The sequence below is a fragment of the Prionailurus viverrinus genome, chromosome A2, assembly GCF_022837055.1.
Source record: "Prionailurus viverrinus isolate Anna chromosome A2, UM_Priviv_1.0, whole genome shotgun sequence".
NCBI classification, from domain to species: Eukaryota; Metazoa; Chordata; class Mammalia; order Carnivora; family Felidae; genus Prionailurus; species Prionailurus viverrinus.
The window spans coordinates 16,303,200-16,325,948 of NC_062562.1; the positions used below are offsets into that span (position 1 = coordinate 16,303,200).

The window sequence follows — 22,749 nt, forward strand, 5'->3', positions numbered from 1 at the left end:
AAATATGGAATTATTCTACAATTCTAAAAAGTTGTTTTTTAAGATTTAAGTAATCTCTACTCTCAAGGTAGGGGCTCCCACTCAAACCCCGAGGATCAAAAGTCGCATCCTCTACCAACTGAGCCATACAGGAGCCCCAGGAAAGTACTTTCATCATCTTAACATAGGGAACTTTTTCTTTTTCTCTTTCTTTTCTTGGGTTAGGTTCGTTGAGATAGGTGTAGAAAAGAGTTAATATAGCCCACCTGGGGAAAGGACTGCTTACAAGGTTGATCCATGGCTGGTGTCTGGGAACTCAGATATCAGAAGGGTTCTCACACTCCCTCTTACCAGTGCCTCACTGTGCCTGAACTGTTTCTGCAAACAATGAGGTTTATTTACACTGAACACCTGCCTTGCCTTCTGGGAGACCAGAATTTTGGTACATGCTAAGCAGTGGGGGCCTACATAACCAGCTCTCCATTAACAACTCTGGGCACTGAATCTCTTTGAGCTTCCCCGATAGACCACATTTCAAATCTGTTTGCACAATTCATTGCTAGAGGAATTAAGTGTGTCCTGTGTTGACTCCACTGGGAGAGAGTTCTTGGAAGCTCACCCCTTGTTCTCTCTGGACTTGCCTCTCCGAGCCTTTTCTCCTTGCTGATTTTGCTTTGTATTGCTCTCAGTGTAATAAATCTTAGCTGTGAATAGGACTGTGTGCTGACTCTTGTAAATCCTGCTAGTGAATCGTTATACCTGGGGATGATCTTGGGGACTCCTGACACAAGGTGCAAAATTCACCTTTTTAAAATATACAGTTTGATGGGCCTGTGTAGCCACCAGCACAAGGAAGTTATAGAACATTTCCTTATGCATTTGTGCAATTCTCTCCTTCTATCCTCAGCCACTTGACAGCCACTGATTTATTTTCTGTCCCTATAGTGTTGCCTTTTCCAGAATGTAAAATAGTATGCAACCTTTAAGTAAACCCTACACCCAACGTGGGGCTTGAACTCACAACCCTGAGATGTTGAGTCACATGCTCTACTGACTGAACCAGCCAGGCACCTCAGTATATAGCCCCTTGATTCTGACTCCTTTAACTCAACCTGTTACTTTTGAGATTCATCCATGTTCACGTGCATATAAATACCTCATTCCTTTCTGTTGCTATACAGTTTCCCATTGTAAGGCTGTACCACAGTTTATGTGTTCACAGTTGTTGCACATTTGGGTTGTTCTCTGTTTTTGGTGATTATGAATAAAATTGCTGTACACACACACACACACACACACACACACACAGGTCTTTGTATGGACGTATATTTTATTTCTGTTGAGTATCTAGAGATGCAATTAATGGGGTATATGTGTGTTTACCTTTATAAGAAACTGCCAGACTATTTTCCAGAGTGCTTTCCCAGAAGCAATGTTTGAGAGTTCCAGTGGCTCCACATCCTTACCAGCACTTGGTATTGTCAGTCTTTTTAATTTTAGCAATTCTACCAACTATCGAATGATATCTTATTGTAGTTCTAATTTGCATTTCCTAAACACTGACAATGTTGAGTATCTTCTCATGTGCTTATTTGTTACCAAATATCTTTTTTAAAAAAAGTAATTTCTATATCCAATGTGGGGCTTGAACTCATGACCCCAAGATCAAGAGTTGAGCACTCTTCCCACTGAACCAGCCAGGAACCCCCAAAATATATTTTATATTGATATGTCTGTTCAAATAGTTTGCTTGTTTAAATACTGAGTTGTCTTCAGGGGCGCCTGCGTGGTTCAGTTGGTTAAGCATCTGACTTCAGCTCAGGTCATGATCTCACGGTTCCTGGATTCCAGCCCCACCTCAGGCTCTGTGCTGACAGGTCAGAGCCTGCAGCCTGCTTCGGATTCTGTGTCTCCCTCTCTCTCTGCCCCTCCCCTGCTTGTACTCTGCTCTCTCTCTCTCTCTCAAAAATAAATAAAACATTTAAAAATAAAATAAAATATTGGGTTGTCTTCATATATTGAATTGTAATAGTTCTTTATCCTGAATACAAGTACTTTATCAGATATGTGTTTCGCAAATATTTTCTCCTCCCTCTGTCTTATCTTTTCCCTTTCCTAACAGTGTTTTTCAAAGAGCAGAAATTCTCAATTTTTTTCAAAATAAAACATTTTATCAATACAATTTAACTATGAATTCAATTACTTTAATAAATATAGGGCTCTTACAGTTATCTATTTCTTCTTGATTGAGTTTTAGTACTAGTTGTCTTTAAAGGAATTTGTCCTTTTCATTGAGACTAATAAAGTTATTGGCATAAAATCATTCACAACATTCTTCATTATTATTTCAATGTCTGTAGGACTTGTAGTGCTGCGTGACCCAGTCTCTCATTGTTTGTTTGTTTGTTTTTGTGAGAGAGAGAGAGAGAGAGAGAGAGAGAGAATGCATGAGCAGGGGAGAGAGTCAGAGGGAGAGAGAGAATCTTAAACAGGCTCCACTCTCAGAGTGGAGCCTGATGCAGGGCTGTGGGATCGTGACCTGAGTTGACTCAAGAGATGCTCAACCAACTGAGCCACACAGGTGTCCTCTGAAATCTTTTTAAATAAGAGCATGTAATGTTAAATCTCCCTTTAAGCACTGCTTTAACTCTGTTCCCCAAATTTTGATCTGCTGTGTTTTCATTTTCATTCAATAAAAAATATTTTATTTCTCTTGTGATTTAGTTTTTGAACTGTGGGTCAAAATGTGTGGTTTAATTTCCAAATATTTGGAGGTGGGGGTTTCCAGATATCTTTATTATTGATTACTAGTTTAATTCTATTTTAATCATGACACACTTTGTATGATTTCAATATATTTACATTTTGAGATTTATTTTATGGCCCAGACTATTATCTTAAAAGCTTTTCCTTTTTTTTCTTTTAGGATTTTTTTTTTTAATTTTTAAGTAATCTCTATACCCAACATGGGGCTCTTACAACCCATCAAGAAATGCATGCTATACTGACTGAGCCAACGAGGTGTCTCTATGGCTCAGAATATCATCTATCTTGACTAATGTTCTATGTACACTTGAAAATACTGTGTATTCTGCTGTTGTAGGGGGCAGTATTCTGGAAAGATCAATTAGATCAAGTTGGTTGATAGTGCTATTCATGTATTTTGTATCTTTAATGACTTTTTGGTTTCCATATCCTGAGGAAGGAGCATTGAAAATTCCAACTATAGAGAACCCTGGGTGGCTCAGTCAGTTAAGCATCCCACCTCTTGATTTTGGCTCAGGTCATGATCTCATGGTCATGCGATCGAGCCCTGGGTGTTGACAGCATGGATCCTGCTGAGGATTCTCTGTCTCTTTCTCTCTCTGTCCCTCTCCCCACTGGCAAGCTCTCTTTCTCAAAATAAATTTTCTCTTAAAAAAGAAAGAGAAACAAAACTCCAACTATAAGTGTAGTTTAGCTATTTCTTCTTTGATTTCAATCAGGTTTTGCTTTTTTTTTTTTTTTCCAATCAGGTTTTGCTTTGTATACTTTGAAGCTGTCATTAGGTTTATGCACTTTTAGAATTGTCTTCTTTCAAAAAAAAATTTTTTTTAATATTTATTCATTTTTGAGAGACAGAGAGAGACAGAGCATGAGTGGGGAAGGGGCAGAGAGAGGGAGACACAGAATCCAAAGCAGGGTCCAGGCTCTGAGCTGTCTCAGAGCCTGACGCAGGGGTCAAACCCACAAACTGTGAGATCATGACCTGAGCCGGAGTTGGATGCTTAACCAACTAAGCCACCAGGCACCTCTGTCCTGTCTTCTTGATAAACTATCTTTCTCATTATGTAATGCCCCTCTTTATCCTTGTAAAATTGTTCTGAATTTTATTTTCCACGTTGTTAATATAGTTGAAGGGATTCCTCACTTCTGGTTTTGTGGTGATCTTTTTGCTGTTTATTTCTACCATTTTCATGACTCCTTTTTTGTAGTTTCTGTGTTTCTGCTCATATTCTCCATCTGTTTATGCATGTTGTTTGTCTTTTCCACTGGATCCTTTAACAGATTAGTCTCTGGTAGTTTCATTACCTGGGTCATCCTTTGGTCTGGTTGTTTTGACCCGTTTATCATTTGACAGTGGTTTTTCTTTTCTCTTTCATTTCTGGGTGTGGAATAAATGCTAGATATTGTGTGTAAAAGAAGGGTACAGCGTTAGGTAAATAGTCTTGATGCCCAAAGACGGGCATGTCTCTTTTCTGTTAGGTTGTTCAGAACAGGGATTGAATCAGTCCAGTCAATAGTAGAGCTGAGCTTGGGTTTTGCTGTTGCTAGAACTTCTCCAATGGGCAAAGTGTGATTCATGTGAGGCCTGAGATGCCAGAGTGTTTTCTTCAGTGTTTCTGCATCCCACTGTCAGCAGGCCCTGTGTGTCTGAACCTCAGAGGAGGGTCTCTTGCTCTTCCCACTCCCTCAGATGTAAACTGCTGTTGCTTGTTAACCAGGGCAGGACCCGTGATGGGGGCAGTTTTTGTCATTTTTTTCCTGTTTCAGCTTCACGCTTAGGTAGACCTTGCACACTTGAGTCTCAGGGTGGGCCTTTCTTCCTGTTCTTGCCCTTCCCTTCCTTGCCAGCCAAACTCTGGGACTTGTATGTGAGGGGAGTCCGGGGTGGGAGCCAGTCTTTAGACAGTCTTTAGCCTCCAAGAGGCTGAACGCCTTTGCACGCAGGGTCTGGGTCCCCTTGCCCTCCTCCCCAGGGGCATTGTGTTTGCATTCACCCCCTAAATCATACCTTTGCTTGGAATTGATGGCAAAAGGATTCTGTTCTTCCCTCACGGTTATTGCAAATGAGGCTTGTAGCGGCGAGAGGAGCTTCCCGCCCCTGCAGAGACAGGTGGCTGTGCTCTTACCCTCAGAGGCAGTTCATTTTTCCTGCTTGTGGGAACAGGAAGGTTTCCAGAAGCTTAAGGCTTTGCTTCGATTGACAGAAGAGTCTGGAAAGTGGGTGTTGTTTTGTTCTTGCGCACCACTAACTGGATGCTCTCAGGTCTCATGCTCCCCGCCCGATTTTTCTAGTGAGCACCCAGTTGAGGCTTATGGAAAAGAGCGTGTGAATGACTGCAGACAACCCTTGTGTCTGGAGCTTCCAGAGATTCTGACCTGTCAGGCTAGCTAAACTCTGCCTTTATGAATTCATTACCACATGGCTGTCTCCCTTCCCATTTTTAGGGTGCTGTCCCTTCCTCCCAGGTTCTGCCACGGACAAAATCCATGTGTTCTCTCTTTGAAGGGGCTTGCTGCCCTCTGGATTTCAATTTATCTGGCTGCCTTGTGACCTGAGCTCTTTGAAGAGCCCAAGAAGTCGTGATTGTGCAGGTTATCTGACTTTTTTCTTGCTATTAGGATGTAAGTGATGTCCTCATGTGACTTTGAGCACCCTAGGTGGAAGCAAGTTTCCAGGAATGATTTTGGAACTGCAAAGGAAAATTGATAAGTCTGACTACATAAAAATTAGGGTTAATATTAATTAAACATTAGGAGTATGAAATTGCAAGCCACAGAGTGGGGGAAGATATTTGCAATACATATTGACCAATAAAACAGGCCATAAATGGGATATAAGATAGTCTAAGAGAAAAACGGGCTAAAGAGTTAAGAAGATGCTTCACAAAAGCAGAAATGGGGGGCGGCGCCTGGAGGAGCTCAGTCAGTTGAGCGTCCAACTTCGGCTCAGGTCGTGATCTGTTTGTGATTTCGAGCCCCACATCGGGCTCTCTGCTGTCAGCACACGGCTTGCTTCTGATCCTCTATCCCCCTCTCTCTCTGCCCCTCCCCTACTCATTTTCTCTCTCTCTCTCTCAAAAAAGTAAATAAATAAACATTAAGAAAATAAAGGGGCGCCTGGGTGGCGCAGTCGGTTAAGCATCCGACTTCAGCCAGGTCACGATCTCGCGGCCCGTGAGTTCGAGCCCCGCGTCAGGCTCTGGGCTGACGGCTCGGAGCCTGGAGCCTGTTTCCGATTCTGTGTCTCCCTCTCTCTCTGCCCCTCCCCCGTTCATGCTCTGTCTCTCTCTGTCCCAAAAATAAATAAATGTTAGAAAAAAAAAATAATAAAAAAAGAAAATAAAAATATGGGGCACCTGGGTGGCTCAGTCGGCTAAGCGTCCGACTTTGGCTCAGGTCATGATCTCATGGTTTGTGGGTTCAAGCCCAGTGTCGTGCTCTGCGCTGACGGCTCAGAGCCTGGAGCCCGCTTCGGATTCTGTGTCTCCCTCTCTCTCTCTCTCTCTCTCTCTCTCTCTCTCTGCCCCTCTCCGCTCACGCTCTGTCTCTCTCTCCCTCAAAAATAAATAAATATTAAAAAAAATAAAAACAAAGCAGAAATGTAGAGGACAAATAAACATATGGAGAGAATGCAAATGCCACGACATGCCTAAAGAGTGGCTAAAATTTAAAAAGTGTGAGCATATCAAGTGCTGATGAGGGTGTGCAGCAAAGGCAACTCTTATCCACTGCTGGTGGGAGCTGCTGATTGATAGAGCCACCTTCACACGATCTCGTCAAGGTAAAGGTCGGCTAAATTCCATCCTAGCAGTTCTGCTCCTACATGTATACCTCAGAATTGCATGCACTATACATCCCGAAGCCAACCCTTGTGATCGACACATCCTTCTTTTAGCTTTGATGAACTTCTGGCCAGGGTACTGCTTAGTCTGACTGGCCACCAGATCCCTCAGGGTAACTGTGCATTTCTTCGTCACTCCCACTTTGTATACTCTCATGGTTGCACGCCCAGGAGACATCACTCCCATGTTCGGTTGAGTAGAGACTCTTCCCTCCCCGAAGCTTCTCATATGCCTGTGAGGAGCTCCAGGGCTGAGGGAGGAGCCTCTGCTACCGTTCTCAGGGGTGGCGGTGCTCACACACCTCACTGCTTGTTTGACCAATAAAGTTGCCTTTACGTCCCTTTCCCTTGGGCTTGGAGGGTGGGTTTGTACAGCCCCTTCTACTTTTCAGAATACATTCACATACCTTACCTTGTAGGCACATCATGACCCTGGGAAGTAAGCTCCATCGGGCAGGGCTTTGGTCCATTTTGTTCTTTGCTGTAATCCCCGATGCCTAGGTGGTCCTGTGAAGAGGTGAGGACTTTACAGATGAAGAACCTTAGGTTCAGAGAGGTCATCTGACTCCACTTAGGAGCCTTCTAGCTCTGAGTCTGGTGTTAGTGCTGCTTTTCAGAGCACAGGCTAACCTTTCATTTCGATAAATTATATGAGAAAGGACAAAGAACTGTGTCTGTGGTGTGATGTCACACAGAGGAAAGGACACTGAAATAGACTCTGGGTTCCGATATTGTCAATGATGCTTTCCGGTCCTAAGACTCCAACGCCAGGCTCCGGTAGGGATGTGAGAAGACCATGGCTATGAAGTGTATTGTAAATAGTAGGGCAAGGGGCTCAGTTGGTTGAGCATCTGACTTCGGCTCAGGTCATGATCTCATGGTTCATGAGTTCAAGCTCCGTGTCGGGCTCTTTACTGACAGCTCAGAGCTGGAGGCTGCTTCAGATTCTGTGTCTCCCTCTCTCTCTCTCTCTCTCTGCCCCTCCCCTGCTCATGCTCTGTCTCTCTCTCTCTCTTTCTCTCCCTCAAAAATAAATAAACATTAAAAAAATGTTAAAAATGGTAAGGTATGCTTGTGGGTTGAACTGTGTCTCACCAAAAAGATACAGTGAAGTCTAACTTCCATTACCTGTGAATACAATCTTATTTGGAAATAGGGTTTTTGCAGCTGTAATCAAGTTGAGAGGAGGTTATAATGGATTAGAGGGGACCTTAAATCCAATGACTGGTGTCCTTATAAGAATGCCTGGTAAAGAGACAGAGACATGCAAAGGGAAGATGGCCATATGAAGTCAGAGGCAGAAATTGGAGTGATGTGATTACAAGCCGAAGAATGCCAGGGTTTATCGGCCAACCACCAGAAGCTGGGAAGAGGTGAGGAAGGATTCTTCCCTGGAACAGTCGGAGGGAGCACAGCCCCACTGACACTTTGATTCTAGAACTCTGGCCTTCATGGAGAGAGAATACATTTCTGTTGTGTTAGCTGTTCCGTTTGTGCTCATCTGTTACGGCAGCCCCAGGAAGCTGACACAGGTGAGGCGTATGTGGCAGGGATGTGCCCTGTAGAGACAGATGGCTCAGCACTGTGTGCGCACTCCTCCTAAGTGAAGCAATCCATCAGTGCTGAAAGGCGCCTAGACAAATGAACTTTCTTCTGTGATGCCTAATTTTCCTACATTTTTGGTTTGTCCTTTCTTTAGAGAGGAGGACACAAAACAGGCTATGGAGTGGGGTGGAAGAAACGGAGAGGAGGGATCTAGGGCCCATCGCCTGACAGCATGAGGGTGCCGAAGGGGGATGTCTCAAGCACTAGATAATCACGGAGGGGCGGGTGAGTGAGCTGACAGCAGAGCTGAGGTCCCCAGAGAGGATGCTGGCTGGCCTCCTGGAGCACAATCATTGAGAGGCACAAACACTCTGGCAGGAAAGAGGGCCAGCACAGATAGACATCAGTATATCCTATTGTGACACAGCAGCCTCTTCATTGGGTCAAAGACTCTTGGCGACACCTGGTAACTCTATTCATTAGGCCTGCTTTGTCTCCTGCTCCCCTTCAGATCTGGGTTTTTCTATCCCTCCTGCGTATGCTGTGAAGGTGGGACAGAGCCAAGGGCAGTGATCTGCATCCCATAATACTCTTGTGGGAAAAACAAAACATGATACTAACAAACCCTCATGTCTGGATGGGATTTAGAACTTACAAAGTACTTTCACAAACAATCCCTCTTGACTGGGCCTCCTCGTGAAAGGAGCCAGAGGTGCCTAACCATGAAAGACAGGTCTGTCCCCTAATTCAGAGAGTACAGGAAATCCTAAGTAAAACCATGCCAAACCCCCTAAAGTGGATAAGCATCAGGTTAGGAAGCCATAATACACACAGGCCATAACCCAACATCCTAATTTGCAGCCCTATCCAATAGCAAAGAGCAGACTGAGCTCATGGCACCAGCTGAATGCCATCTGGGCAAGAGTCCCAAGATGAAAACAGAGGACTTCTGTTGTTAGTAAATGGGAGACTAGGTAAATTTGGACCAACCCTTCCACTAAGGACACCAAAAGCTGTGCAAACATCTGAAAAGCATCAGAGAGCTAACAAGATACTAAAGAATTACAAGGCTGACGTCCCAGAGAGGACAGGAAATCAGATGGATGAGCCCAGCATTCAGGGCCACTTCTTCCCTGGAGGGACTTACCCATTTGGAAGAGGGGGTGAGGACAGTAGTGTTTCCAAACATTTGGGGCCATGGGGGGCAAGTTGGAGCACAGGGCCCACCAAAGGTGGAAAGATGCTGGTAAACCATTGCCTTTTTGGGGCTGTGGCCAGAAGATTGTGCCCTAGAGGTAAAGATGAACCCAAACCAAACCAGCCCTTGCAGTCTCATAGGACTGGTTTCAGTGGCCTGGAAAATCTCCAACCTTGATCTGGAATAATGTGATCCCAGAATTCTAGGGCCCCTGGGCACCTGATAGAAGCAAGCAAGCAAACAAGCAAGCAAGAAAGCAAGCAAGCAAGCAAACAAACAAAAACCTTTTCTAAAGGAAGAAATCATCCTAGGCCTTAAAATATTTCAATAAACTATTTCCAAATACAACGTCCATCACAAAATAAAGAATAACGAGGCAGTTGGGAAGACAAATCAGGAGAAGTAGCAGAAATTAGGCAACAGAAACACACACACAGCAATTCCAGTTATTGGAATTATCACAGATTGAACATCGGCAAAATTCTAGAAAACTCCCCCAGTAGTAATTCTGGCTATTTGAACTCCTAATTGTCTCTCGAATCCACCCTTGTTTGTTGTTGCCTGCACTGACACAATCTCCATTCTGTTTGCCGTCACCACTCTCTCCAGAGCTGTCTTCTTAGAAAACAAATCTGATGAGGTACGAAGAAAACAATCAACAAAACAAAAAGGCAACCGATGGAATGGGAGAAGATATTTGTAAATGACATATTAGATAACGGGTCAGTATCCAAAAATATATAAAGAACTTATCAAACTCAACACCCAAAAAACAAATAATCCAGTGAAGAAATGGGCAAAAGACATGAATAGACACTTTCCCAAAGAAGACATCCAGATAGCCAACTGACACATGAAAAGATGCTCAACATTATTCATCATCAGAGAAATACACATCAAAACCACAATGAGATACCACTTCACACCTGTCAGAATGGCTAAAATTAACAATTCAGCAAACAACAGATGTTGGCAAAGATGCAGAGAAAAGGGAACACTTTTTCATTATTGGTGGGAATGCAAACTGGTGCAGCCACTCTGGAAAACAGTATGAAGGTTCCTCAAAAATTAAAAATAGAACTTCCCTATGACCCAGCAAATGCACTACTAGGTATTTATCCAAAGAATAAATACAAAAATGTTGATTCAAAGGGGCACATGCACCTCAATATTTATAGCAGCACTATCGAGAATAGCCAAATTATGGATAGAGCCCAAATGTCCAACTGATGAATGGATAAAGATGTGATACACACACACACACACACACACACACACACACACACACACACACTGGAATATTACTCAGTGATAAAAAATAATGAAATCTTGCCATTTGCAAGATGGAACTGGAGGGTATTATGCTAAGCAAAATGAGTCAGTCAGGGAAAGATATCATATGATTTCACTCATATGTGAAGAAACAAAACAGATCAACATAGGGGAAGGGAAGGAAAAATAAGATAAAAACAGAGAGGGAGGCAAACCACAAGAGAGTCTTAAATACAGAGAACAAACTGAGGGTTGATGGAGGGGACGTGGGGGGGGATGGGCTAGATGGGTGATGGGCATTAAGGAGGGCACTTGTGCACTTGAGCACTGGGTGCTGTATTTAAGTGATGAATCACTAAATTCTACACCTGAAACCACAAAAAGAAAAGAAAAGAGAAGAGAAGAAAAGAGAAGAAAAGAAAAGAAATCTGACATTGTTTCAGCATGTTTAATGGCATTCAAGGCCCTTCACAATCTGTCCTAAGTTGCCCTTTCCAGCCTCATTACCTAGGACACCTCCCTCTCACAATCTTTGGTCATATGGCAAGACTTTCCTATGGGTATCCTCCTGCTGCCTTGAATGTCCTCTCTTCCCACATGATTCTGAAAAATGCCTCCTCATCCTTCAAAGTCCAACTTAAAGCTCTCTCCTTGAAGCCTTTCTAAACTAGTAATTCCAACTCTTACAGATTTGTATATACCTCTATTATGACATTGGCACAGTGTATTATAATTATTTGTTTAGAATTCTGTTTCTCAAGTATACTGTTAATTTCCTTAGGTTAGGGTATGTCTTATTCATCCAGGGTTCCTGGCATCTAGCGTAACGCCTGGCTAAGTGCTCAGTAAATATTTATGAAAGAAGGATTTTTTTTTTTTTTTTTTTTTTTTTTTTTTTAGTAAACTCTACAACCAACATGGGGCTGGGGACTCATGACTCTGAGATCAAGAGTAGCACGCACTACTGACTGAGCCAGCCAGGAACCCCTAGGAAAGGGTATTCTTAATAATAGGCGCTACAGACTCATGGACTGAATTGTGTCATCCCAAATGCTGCATGTTGAAGCCCTAACCCCTAATGTGACTGTATTTGGAGATGGGGCTATAAAGAGGTAACTAAGGTTAAATGGGCCCTAATCCATAGGACTGGCATCCTTATCAGAAGAGGAAGTAACACCAGAGACCTCCCTCTCCACGTGTGCATAGAGAAAAGGCCATTGGTGGATAGAGCAAGAAGGTGGCTGTTTGCGAGCCAGAAAGAGAGGCCCTGCCAGAAGCCAACTCTGGTGGTACCTTCATCTGGGACACCCAGCCTCCAGACATATCTATTGTTTAAGCCACCCAGTCTGTGGTATTTTGTTATGGCCATCTAAGCTAATATATAGACCATTTCTGGGATTTCAAACATGTACAAATATACACTTTTAGTGAAGGTAAGAATTCAAACTCAAACTGACAAGAATGGGTGGTGAGTGGACACAATGACATTAGGAAAATGGCTTTTTAAAAAGTTTTATTTCAAGAACTTTGTTTTTTACTCTTATTTCAAAAAAAGGTGGGTCAAAGTACAAAAAAAAAGTAGTTGAATAACAGCGTAGGTTTAGAAATCACAGCAGCAGAAGCAATGTACAGACAGCACAGACAAAACAACCCAACGTATGCAATTTTGTCTGGGTTCTTTGCTTGGTGTGTGTGTGTGTGTGTGTGTGTGTGTGTGTGTGTGTGTGTGTTTCCCCTCCTGTACAAAATACATCAAAGCATGCCATGAGATCAGAAAAAGAAAAGAGTTTAACAAATGGTTACAAGAAATAGACTCTGTACAAGAGGAGGTCATGTTTCTCCCCGCACCCCCCCTCCCCCCATTTCCTCTCTTCTTGTTCTGCTTTAGGTTAGGTTATTCTGAAGACAGTTCACCTCCAAGTCAGCCTGGTCACCTTTGCCACCCTCAAGTTTGGGTGACATGGAGTTCTGGATGTTAAATGACTCCTCCTCTTTCAGGCAGGACTTGAGAGCTTCCTGGATTTTGTGGGGAGCACTAGGGTCATCCTGGAAGAGGAGAAAAGATGAGGAGGGGCATGAAGGAGACAGTGGGTAGAGGGATCAAATAACACTCTAGGCTTTTGAAAGAAGAAAGAAAGAGGCTCTAAGACTCGAATGGACCAAAGTGACTCGTTAGCAGCTACTTTCTAGGAATGTCTTCCTAAAAAAACACTAGCCAGACAGGGATGAAACCTGGCAGGTAACCGGATTACAAATCCCTTTAATGGAGGCCAGTCTGAGGTTTTCAGAGGGGAGGAGGAGGGGGTGGGGGAAGGGGGAGAGAAATAGTCCCTTTAACACTTGACCTGGCCCCTCAAGAGTCTCAGAGCTCCCCTTGGGCAGGGCCTTCCATCCTGCTGCGGCTCTGCTTTCCCAGAAAGGTACTGGTCAGGGAGCTCCCCTAGTCAGGGGCATGAATAGGCCCATGGTCAGGTGCAGAGCTGCTCCTAGCAAAACTAGGGCCCCTCTCCCCATGGCAAGTATACCTCCTTTGACAAGAGGCCAGAGATGTGCGTGCCCCTTTACCAGGAGAAGCTGATCTACCAAAAGATGCTAGGGGCGCCTGGGTGGCTCAGTCGGTTAAGCGTCCGACTTCAGCTCAGGTCACGATCTCGCGGTCCGTGAGTTCGAGCCCCGCGTCGGGCTCTGGGCTGATGGCTCAGAGCCTGGAGCTGCTTTCGATTCTGTGTCTCCCTCTCTCTCTCTGCCCCTCCCCCGTTCATGCTCTGTCTCTCTCTGTCTCAAAAATAAATAAACGTTTAAAAAAATTTAAAAAAGATGCTAACTTACAATCCATGCCCAGGTGAGTCTGGCCGCCTCGATGGTACTCGTGCGGCTTCGCATCAGACAATACTCACAATACTCATGCGGCTAGCTTCCCACCCATTTCTGACGTGAACCCGCCCCATGTATGCATGTCTCTCCATGTACGTTGCCTGCAGCCCTGTGACAAGCTCCTGGCCCTGAACTGAATTTGCTTGTCAGAGGTTTTCTGGAAACCCCACACCAGTACATAGTCCTCCAGGTCTGTGTTCTGGGCATTCAGAGAACTCCCACAGTGGCACTGGCCTTCCTGCCATGCTTTTCCTGCAGGGCCATCTGGGGGTTACAGGCACACCTCATTTTTATTACGCTTTGCAGACACTGCCCTTTCTTTTCATTGAAAATTTAAATTTTTTAAATTTAAATTTGTTTTTTTAAATGTTGGTTTACTTTTGAGAGAGAGAGACAGACTGCGAGCAGGGGAGGGGCAGAGAGAGAGGGAGAGAGAGAATCTGAAGCAGGCTCCAGGCTCTGAGCTGAGCACAGAGCCCGATGAGGGGCTCGAACTCACGAAGGGTGAGATCATGACCTGAGCCGAAGTGGGAAGCTTAACCGACTGAGCCACCCAGGCGCCCCAAAATGTTATTACGCTGAAGGTCCGTGGTAACCCTGCAGCAGGCAAGTCTGTGGGTGCCATTTTTCCAGCAGCAACTGCTCACCTCGTGTCTCTGTGTCACATTTTGGTGATTCTCGCAATATTTCAAACTTTTTCATTATTATTATTTTTGTTATGTGATCTGCCATCAGTGATTATGACTCAGTGAAAGCTCAGGTAGTGATTAGCATTTTTTGCAATAATGTATTTTTTAATTAATACGTACATCTTTTTAGACAACGTGCTATCACACACCTGCTAGATTATACGCTGTAACATCACTTCTATGTGCCCTGAGAAACCACAGAATTTGTCTGATTCGCTTTATCTTGACATTCACTTACTGCAGTGGTCTGCAATTGAACCCACAATACCTTGGAGATATGCCTATATACCCAGTGTGATTCAGCTGGCCTCAGTTCCTTCTTAGGCACTCCAAATAGCTATTGTAAGTGCTTGGAACTCTGCTGATCAAAGAGGTTGGGTGAACACCCAGGCAGGCTCACCGGTGGCCAGAAGGGTAGAGAATGTTGCTATCTGACCAGCTAGCTCAGACTTTTCTTGGTTTAACCACTTCCAAAATCGATGGTCATCATCATGCTGAAGGAACAGGACAGTCTCCACACAACTGTGGCGAGTCCTTGCCCATGCTGACTGCTACTGAGTTTGACCCATAACAGCACTAGGTCAGGGTAGTGACTGGTTGGACAGAAGGTAGGGAAAGGCTTCAGGCTTATGCAGGATACTATGGGTGTTCAAAAGTCCTGTGCCTAAACAAACCACTGTCTCCTCCCCCTGCTCCCAGCCTCACTTAGCACTTTTTCAGAAGACTGGCTTGAATACAGCATTATAATACAGTTTCAAAGACCTCAGGAATGATTTATGGACAACAGGGGAACACACGTCCCCCATTCACAACTCCACAAGAATAAGAAGAAATGAACTTCATAGAGTGTGGAGGCAGATTTCAGGTACTTGATATTTTCTATTACTGCTGGGAGAGATTTAGAAAAAAACCTTTTCAAGAGCATAAATTTAGATGTGGTGAGATGGAAAGATCTCCATGATATATTAAGTATATGTATACACGTACACACACGTACACACACAGGCTTTAAGGAGAGGGAAGCGGGAGGGGGTAGGACTGCAATTTTCATTCCATGTACTTCTGCGTGGTTTGGGGAAAGACACTGGGCACGGAAGCTTGAGAGGTGGGCCTTTGAAGATCCTGGGTCGGGGCACCTGGGTGACTCAGTCGGTTAAGAGTCCGACTCTTGTTTGGCTCAGGTCACGATCTCACGGTTCGTGGGTTGGAGCCTCCTGTTGGGCTCTGGGCTGACAGAACGGGGCCTGCTTGGGATTCTCTATCTCCCTCTCTCTCTGCCCTCCCCAACTCATGCCCAAGTACACTCAAAATAAATAAATAAACTTAAAAAAAAAAAAAAAAAGTAAAGATCCTGGATAGAACAGACTTTGGATCACAGCAAGCCTGGAACAGGAGAGGATGGCCTGTGTTCACCCACCCTCTCACGAGGACAGGACTCACTTCCGTGCTGTTCAACATCCTGCTCCCCCCACCCCATCCTTGACATCAGACAGGCTTTGAGGGCAAACAGGGGCATCATGTGAGGAAAAGTAGATTTAGGGGTGTTTACAGATCTGGACATCTAAGCTGTGATGCCATGAAGGTGAGGGCCCAAATGAAGCCTGGCCCCTTGAGGGCTCATGGGATTTATACAGATGAGAAAACCGACTTCTGGGCCGATAGGTGGGATACGGATATTCTAAAAATAAGGAACGTATGTATCCCACGATGCTATTAGACAAGCTAAGTACTTTCAACAAACAGCACAGGTGAGGCAGTGTCTAAACCAAGATGGAGCTATCCTAATCCACGTGTCTCCTCCAGAACTAGATCCTATTAAGCTTAGGGCTGCTGAAACCCTCTGCAGAAGGCCCGTCTGCCTTTGGCTTGCGGAAGTCACTCGTGGAGACGGAGCTGGCCCTCCATCTGGCCCAAGTCCTGGCAACTGCTCTGCGTCCCCCTTCCCGGCATTCCACCCCAGCCAAATGGACATCCTTCAGCCCAGGGGTAGTGTGGGTTCAGGCCCGCACCCCCACTTGTCCAGACACAAATCTCTCTCAGAAGGGGATGGGCAGTCAGTATTTTACCAAATACATGAAAGAAATCGAGCCTAGGAGTAAGAAAGATTTAAATTGGGGACGGGGAGGTCAGGGGAGGACTAAAGGACCCCATGGACAAGTCTAGTAATTACTAGACTGAAATCCTGGAAGGTCTGTCAAATCTCAGGAAGACCAAGTTATATCCACGACCTTCGCTGACGGTGCAGCGTTTGCCGTGGGACTCGGGTGACTTCCCACACGCTGTGCTGCCCACACACTAGCCATTCCTCCCCTTTCCCCGATGCTCCTTTCAGGGGGCTGGCTGCTCAGCTCCAGGGCCCACGCACTCTCGGCCACTGGCTCCCTGGCTGCGGAACCCAGGCGAGGAGCCGCACGAGGCCACTGGAGCCGTGGCGGGGAGGGGAAGTGTCGCCGGCACAGACACCAGCAGCGGCTCCTTCCCAGATGTTGTCTGAAATCATTCAGAGTGTGGCCTGTAGAGATTGCTGGAGTTGGGTGGGGAAAATGACCCACTCAGTCCACTTCACTTATGTAAAAGAAATAACCCCTCTATTAAGATAAGTAGGACTCTCCAAAATTTTCGGAGCCTTCAATACCAAGGGCATTTGAGGGGTGAGGGGAAGGAGGTGGCAGAGACTACATGGGCGGGTGTGACTTGGAGGCGCCTGGTTCCCCCTCCCAGCTCGCCTGGAGATCTCCCGGCTTTCATCCTGCTGCTAGCATCACTGGTAAGCAGCCAATATGGCGGCTGAGCAACAGACAGGGCTTCACGTCATAATAAAGTGGCAACGGTCTTAACTGCCAGTGCCTGCAAGACCTTCAGTATGACCAAGTCTGACTTTTGGGCTAGGTGGAGAGAGTTAAGAGATGAAGGTAGAAAATCCACAAGTACACACCCTGCTGGACGGGACAGGCGTCCCCTCTCATGCTCAGGGCTTTGGCAGAGAGGACACGATGTCCCCTGGGACACAAGTTGAGGGAAAGATGCCAGGTGGGAATGACCTTCGAGATCCAAGAGGTGACAGAGACCTCCAGAACCTCATCTTGCCGCCACTTCACTGAGAGATGTCCTGAGCACTGCCCAGAAAACCCCACGGCCCTTCTCAGCAGAGTCCACCATAGCTGCCCAGTCCCTGCTCCACTCCGTTTTTAAGGCTTGCCATGTTCTGAGTTCAAGGTCAGTGGGAACGTTCATGGACAAATGCTGTCCCTTCCACAAAGTTGGGTCAGCCAAGAAGAACTGGAAACCTCCGTATTGGCTCATGTGACCAAGACCTCCGAGAAAAGCTAATTCCTTCCTCTCCCTCTTTGGGAAGAGGGAAGGAGTCTTTCTACACTTGGGGTGACAGAAAATGTATGTGTCAGAAACTTTCCTAAAACACTTGCACTCTGCGGACAATGTATACCCTGACTGGAGGAACCATCGTTCAGGTCTGACCTGCTGCCCCACATGTATGAGATGGCAGATCAGACAACAGAACCAGAAGACCTTGCAGCAGGCCATCAGTCATCAGTATTCCACAGATGACTGAATGCATACTACCGCGAGGCGCTGGGCTAGGTGGGAAGGGGGTATACGCACAGGCCTATATCCTGTGAGCTGATGAATGTGTTTATCAAGACTAAAGTTTATAAGACATCTTGTTTCCTTGGTTATTATGTCCATCTTGAACTTATTAATATCTTGATGCATACCAAGTAAAATAATATCTGTTGTTTCTCTACCCTTTATATCAAAGACTTCAAAAAATTATCCTAAACTAACCTCTTTCATTTCTTATTTAAAGGACCTCTTTGCTCCTCCTCCACCAGGCCAAGTTCTTCTTTCCTGGGGTTTGGTGAACAAGGTCCCATTTACTATTCTTCTCTCTTTTCCTTCTGGGGGCTACACTTTACCCATCTATAAAAGGAAAACAACGATCTAGATCTGTGCTGTCCCATACGGTAGCACGAGCCATGTGCCGAATTCCTGGACTTGGCTGTGACACGATCTGGAGCTTGGATGGTTTCCGCTTTATTTATGAAATTCTCTCTGACAGTATCCAGTACTTAACTGGTTGTCTGGTCCAGATAACACACTAAGCCAGGATCTTTAGAAACTGGTCTATTGGGACCTTCTATTGGGTTTCAACTGACATTTACGAGCCCATCTTCCTAAGAAGAGAACTTACCCCCAGACTCATGCTTCCAGCAGTGTTCTGTGCTTATCTTACCCTCACCAGTGGATATATGCCTGCCAGTTTTAGGGTGCTTAAACAATATAGGAAATATAGGGTGCTTAACAATATAGGAAAACACTGTTTTCCTAGCCATCCAGAGGTTTCTGCGCTCATCCCAAAGAGCAACTACCATTCACTCCAGTGCCTGCCAGGAAATTCCCTCTCAATGAAAGCAGAGTGTTTCTTCTTGATACAGAAAGTAGAGAGACAAGGAGAAAGACCAATCAGACTTCTAAAGCCTAGACGAAGCTAAAAATCAGGAGTCCTCCTAGACAAAGAGCTTCCATACTACCTGTAACTCTGCTCATCAAGGAAGTGACACGCCATCCTGCCCCCAGTCCCACAATCCCGGTCCCAGCAGGTCACCCTGAGCTGACCTCCAGAGCTGTGGGGAGGGGTTCCACACTCACTTGGAAATAGATCAGAGACAGGGTAGGGGCCGGGTGTGCATTAGCTTGAGGGGAGTTGTGGGGGGAAGACGAGTTACCTGACAGACAAGTTACCACAGAGAGCCAAGGTGAGGGCAGGGGGGAAGGAGGTACGGGGAGTGTCTCCAAGCTTCCTTACGTTTGGGTGAGAGCCTTCGGCAATGGTGGAGAGGGAGAAGTTATCGTTGTGGAGCTCAGACGGGGTCCGGAATTTGCTGGTTAGGACAGAAGAGAGCAGGGAAAATGTGAGTGAAGTGATCACGGCCAAACCTGACGAGAGCTTCCTGGGTCAAATACTATATTTCATCAAATGCCACGGGCCGTAATAAGATGTGCCATTACTTGCTGGGCCGCTGAGAAAAAAACTTCTACCATTTAAACTGTGATCCAATACTTTCTTATCACCTAGAGCGTTTATTATATACTGGAAGTAGCTCATTGTGACATTAGATAAAGAACTGACGGTGATATGAACAGCTCTGGCCAGGATCGCGAACGCCAGGCACTTACAACTACATCATGACTGCATCTGGCCAACAGTGGTTATAAGATACAAGCGACCAATTTCAGACATGTGAATATGGGGGCGGGGGCGATGTGTATCTTAGAGTCAGTACAGCACAGCGGTATCCGTCGTGCTATGTGTGGTGTTATCAGAGTGGTAACCGGCCCTGGGAAAGAGGGTGACAGCGTTTGAGCTGAAGGGGCACGGGGGCCATGCTCTGTACAAAATGTGTAGCCTGCTAGGGGAGGAAGGCTGAGAACGGGCCCTGTCTCTGGCTGCTGCCCCCCTGGCAGTTGCCCCTTCTCTCCCCCACCCTCCTCAGCAGCTATCCTGATAGGTGGTCGCACCCTCTCCCTCTGCTCCCCTCTGCTGCAGCCGTCCTGGGTGCAGGCATGGGGAAACAAGGGTCCTGGCTTGTGATCACACGCACGGATACGGCCCCGCCTTAGTGCACAGGCACAATGGGGAGATCCCTTCTGCCCCAGGATGGTGAGCTGAAAGGCCAGCGAGTGCACGTTGCATGAGTTTACCCAGCAAAGGAGCAACAACAGATGGTGTTTGTCCTTTTCCCAGGACCCAGGGAAAGTCCTTCAGTCACATTCTCTGGAGGGGGTCTCAGGTCAGGGGGGAGGGGATAAGGGGGCAACAGGGTAAAAGGGAGGTTGGGGACAGTTCTGCATAAATTTTCTCACGGGCCCCCAGGCGGCTGAACTGCCACCTCCTCCTTTTCTGACTCCAGTGACACTTTAGGACATTCTTTGGCTCAGTGCTAAGAGTGATTCTCTCAGCATATAAGGTCACGTCCAAGTGTTGAAGGCACGGATGTAAAGGCAAATGCGTGCTGACTGTCACAAGCACACAGCAGCCACTCCTCTGCTGAGAGAGAAGCTGACACGAGACTCTATTCCCATCTGGCCCTTAAAATCCACAGCAGAAGTTAAGCCTAGCCCCTCCCACGCCCAATATTCTACTTAGGAGAGGTAAGGTGGATTTCCCTAAATTCCTTGCACTTTTGTTCGGACCAAGGGTTGACAAGTTGTCAACAGCAATGCACTGCCAAGCCCCTTCTATTCCATGTTCGTGGAGGAAGAACCCGTACCGAGTGACAGCAGGTCTGAGGGAGCTGGGGTTCCTTCCTGTAGATATGTGAGTGGAATCCTCACACCGGCCATGACGGACAAAGCCCTGGGAAACAGGTGCAGTCAGCCAGTGGTGGGCTGAGCATAGTGACCTACACGGGGGACCACAGCCAGGTGCACTGGTGGCCTTTTCTTTAAGCACCATCTATCCCCGGGGTGGGGGGTGTCGGGAATAGTGCCAGACAGCGGCAGAGGGGCCACGGGGTCTTGGGCTCTACGGCAATGCCAGCACATCCCGCACAGGAATGGATACACTTGGATGAGTGTTTGGTGTGAAAAACACAACTAGGGATGTAGAGCAGGTGCCCAGGCCCCTCGTGACGATGTCCCTGGAGCAGGTGGAGGGGCGCGGACGTAGGGTCAGGTGGGGCGGGCCCACACAGACTCACTTGGTCCTACGCAGCTTGGTATTCTCTGTCTTGAGCAGATATAGCTTCTTGGCGAAGAACACTGTCATCATGAAGAGCAGGAGCAGTACAAGGGCGGCTGAGCCGACGGCCACGCACATCACCTGGAAGTCGGTGATGATGGACTCGCAGCGCATCCCCTTGTGCCAGATGTAGTCCTGTGTGTTGCACCTGTGGCGGCGACAGAGAGAGACTGAGATGACAGGCAGGCAGCCGTGGCCACAGCGAGGGCCTGGTCCCTGAGCCCCATACTCACCTCAACAGCCCATTCCTGGGACTGTGTTGAGGAAGTGTGATGTCCCCGATCTGTGCAGGCCTCAGAGCTGAGACTCTGTACAACCACCCCATGAGGTGACGGGCACTGAGGAGGGCACTTGTTGGGATGAGCACTGGGTGTTGTATGTTAGAGATGAATCACTGGCTTCTACTCCTAAAACCAGTACTACACTGTATGTTAACTAACTTGAATTTAAGTAAATCTTAAACAGACGTCCCATGAAGTGGGCAGAGCAGCGCTAAGGTCCATGATATAAACAAGGCAACCAGGGCACTGAGAAACTGAGTGAACTGGTCATTCCCATGAGTATGAAGCGACTGCGGAGGGTGGGAACCCTGGCTTTCCCCCTCGCAGCCTCAATGACAATCACAGGATTCTCTCAGCTCCCCCTGCCCTTGGCTCTGGGTGAAAGACAAGATAATAGGATCTCTGGCTCCAAAAGCAGTCAATCCACTCTGCACGTGAGAACCTATCTTGCTGTTCTGCAGTCCCATCTAGTTCACCAGGCTATCCAGACGCCAAAATGTAAGGAAGTGACAGACAAGGACGAACACAAAGATGGATGTACATTCCCCTCCTCGCAGCCCCCCAAATTCTGCCCCTAAAGCTTCGTATCCTATTACCATGAGAAATGTCAGGAAAGCACAGTGAGAATCAACCCTCTGGGTGGGTTTTAGTCCTTTTGTTGAGTGACTTTCTCTTGCCCTTGGGGACATTCCCAGGCTCCAACTCTTCCAATGACATTGCTGTTTCCATGGGAACCAGGCTGCTTCAAAGAGGAAAGATGTGGAAGGATACAGAAGCAGGCAAATGAGGGAGGACATGAACCTCAGGGTGAATGACAGACAAGAGAAAAGGGGTCCAGGAATGGGGAAATCAAGCATTGGAGAACTGGGCTCCTCCACCTCCGGAATAGGGTGGGGAGATGTAACTTAACAGGAAATTCTTTCTTTTCCAACTGACCCTCTGCAGTCCAGGGAGGCTATGTGTCTGGGGAGGGCGGGGAAAGAAGATCCTGCTAACTTGCTGCTCTGGAGAAGTTCTGCTGTAGCTCCGATCATTTCCCTGCAGTGGGCCAGGGCGGCGGAGACAAAGGCATGCTGCAGTCTGCAACTGAGGGCTTGGCAGTCTCCTGTGAGTGGAATGCAAAACAGTTTCCGGGCCACAGCCGAGACTGGTTGTGCACAGTGGGAGGAGGAGGCTCTGGGGGAGGTGGGGGGAGGCCGGAGAGTGACCCCGGGATGGAAGGTGAGCAAGCCGGGGGGGGGGGGGGGCTGAGGGGGTGGGGAAGGTGGGCGAGGGGAGACTTATGGAAAAGCCCTTCTGAGGCAGGACCCACTGGAGGGTCCCTGGTCAGCACACCCACGCAGCTTACTAAGGACAAGCTTAATTTCTCACTGGGGCGTCCCAAGAGCTCCAGGAGGTTCTGGGACCTTTTCTAGCTCTCCAGAAGCAGCAAGGACCCTACATTTCATACTGTGATAGGAAAAGACTACTTTGAAGGTGAAAATGTGGGCCTCCGATAGGATGGAAGATAATGATTTCACTGCTCCCAGGCTAAAATCATCACT

At 46.7% G+C, this 22,749-nt stretch overlaps 1 protein-coding gene across 5 annotated transcripts in view; it reads right to left on the reverse strand.

Moving 5' to 3' along the window:
* The window catches only part of CSPG5 (chondroitin sulfate proteoglycan 5), a 52,771-nt gene that overhangs the window by 26,738 nt on the left and 3,284 nt on the right, over positions 1-22,749 (reverse strand). For 3 of the 5 annotated variants that reach the window (XM_047850920.1, XM_047850924.1, XM_047850923.1), the window contains exons 3-5: positions 20,884-21,072; positions 18,990-19,065; positions 12,106-12,647 (exon numbers count right to left, since the gene is read on the reverse strand). In XM_047850920.1, coding sequence (XP_047706876.1) covers positions 12,486-12,647; positions 18,990-19,065; positions 20,884-21,072 — 427 coding nt within the window. In that variant the 3' untranslated portion in view covers positions 12,106-12,485. Of the gene's footprint in view, positions 1-6,998; positions 7,094-12,105; positions 12,648-18,989; positions 19,066-20,883; positions 21,073-22,749 lie in introns of those variants that run through there. The other 2 variants (XM_047850921.1, XM_047850922.1) reach the window with 1 other exon arrangement.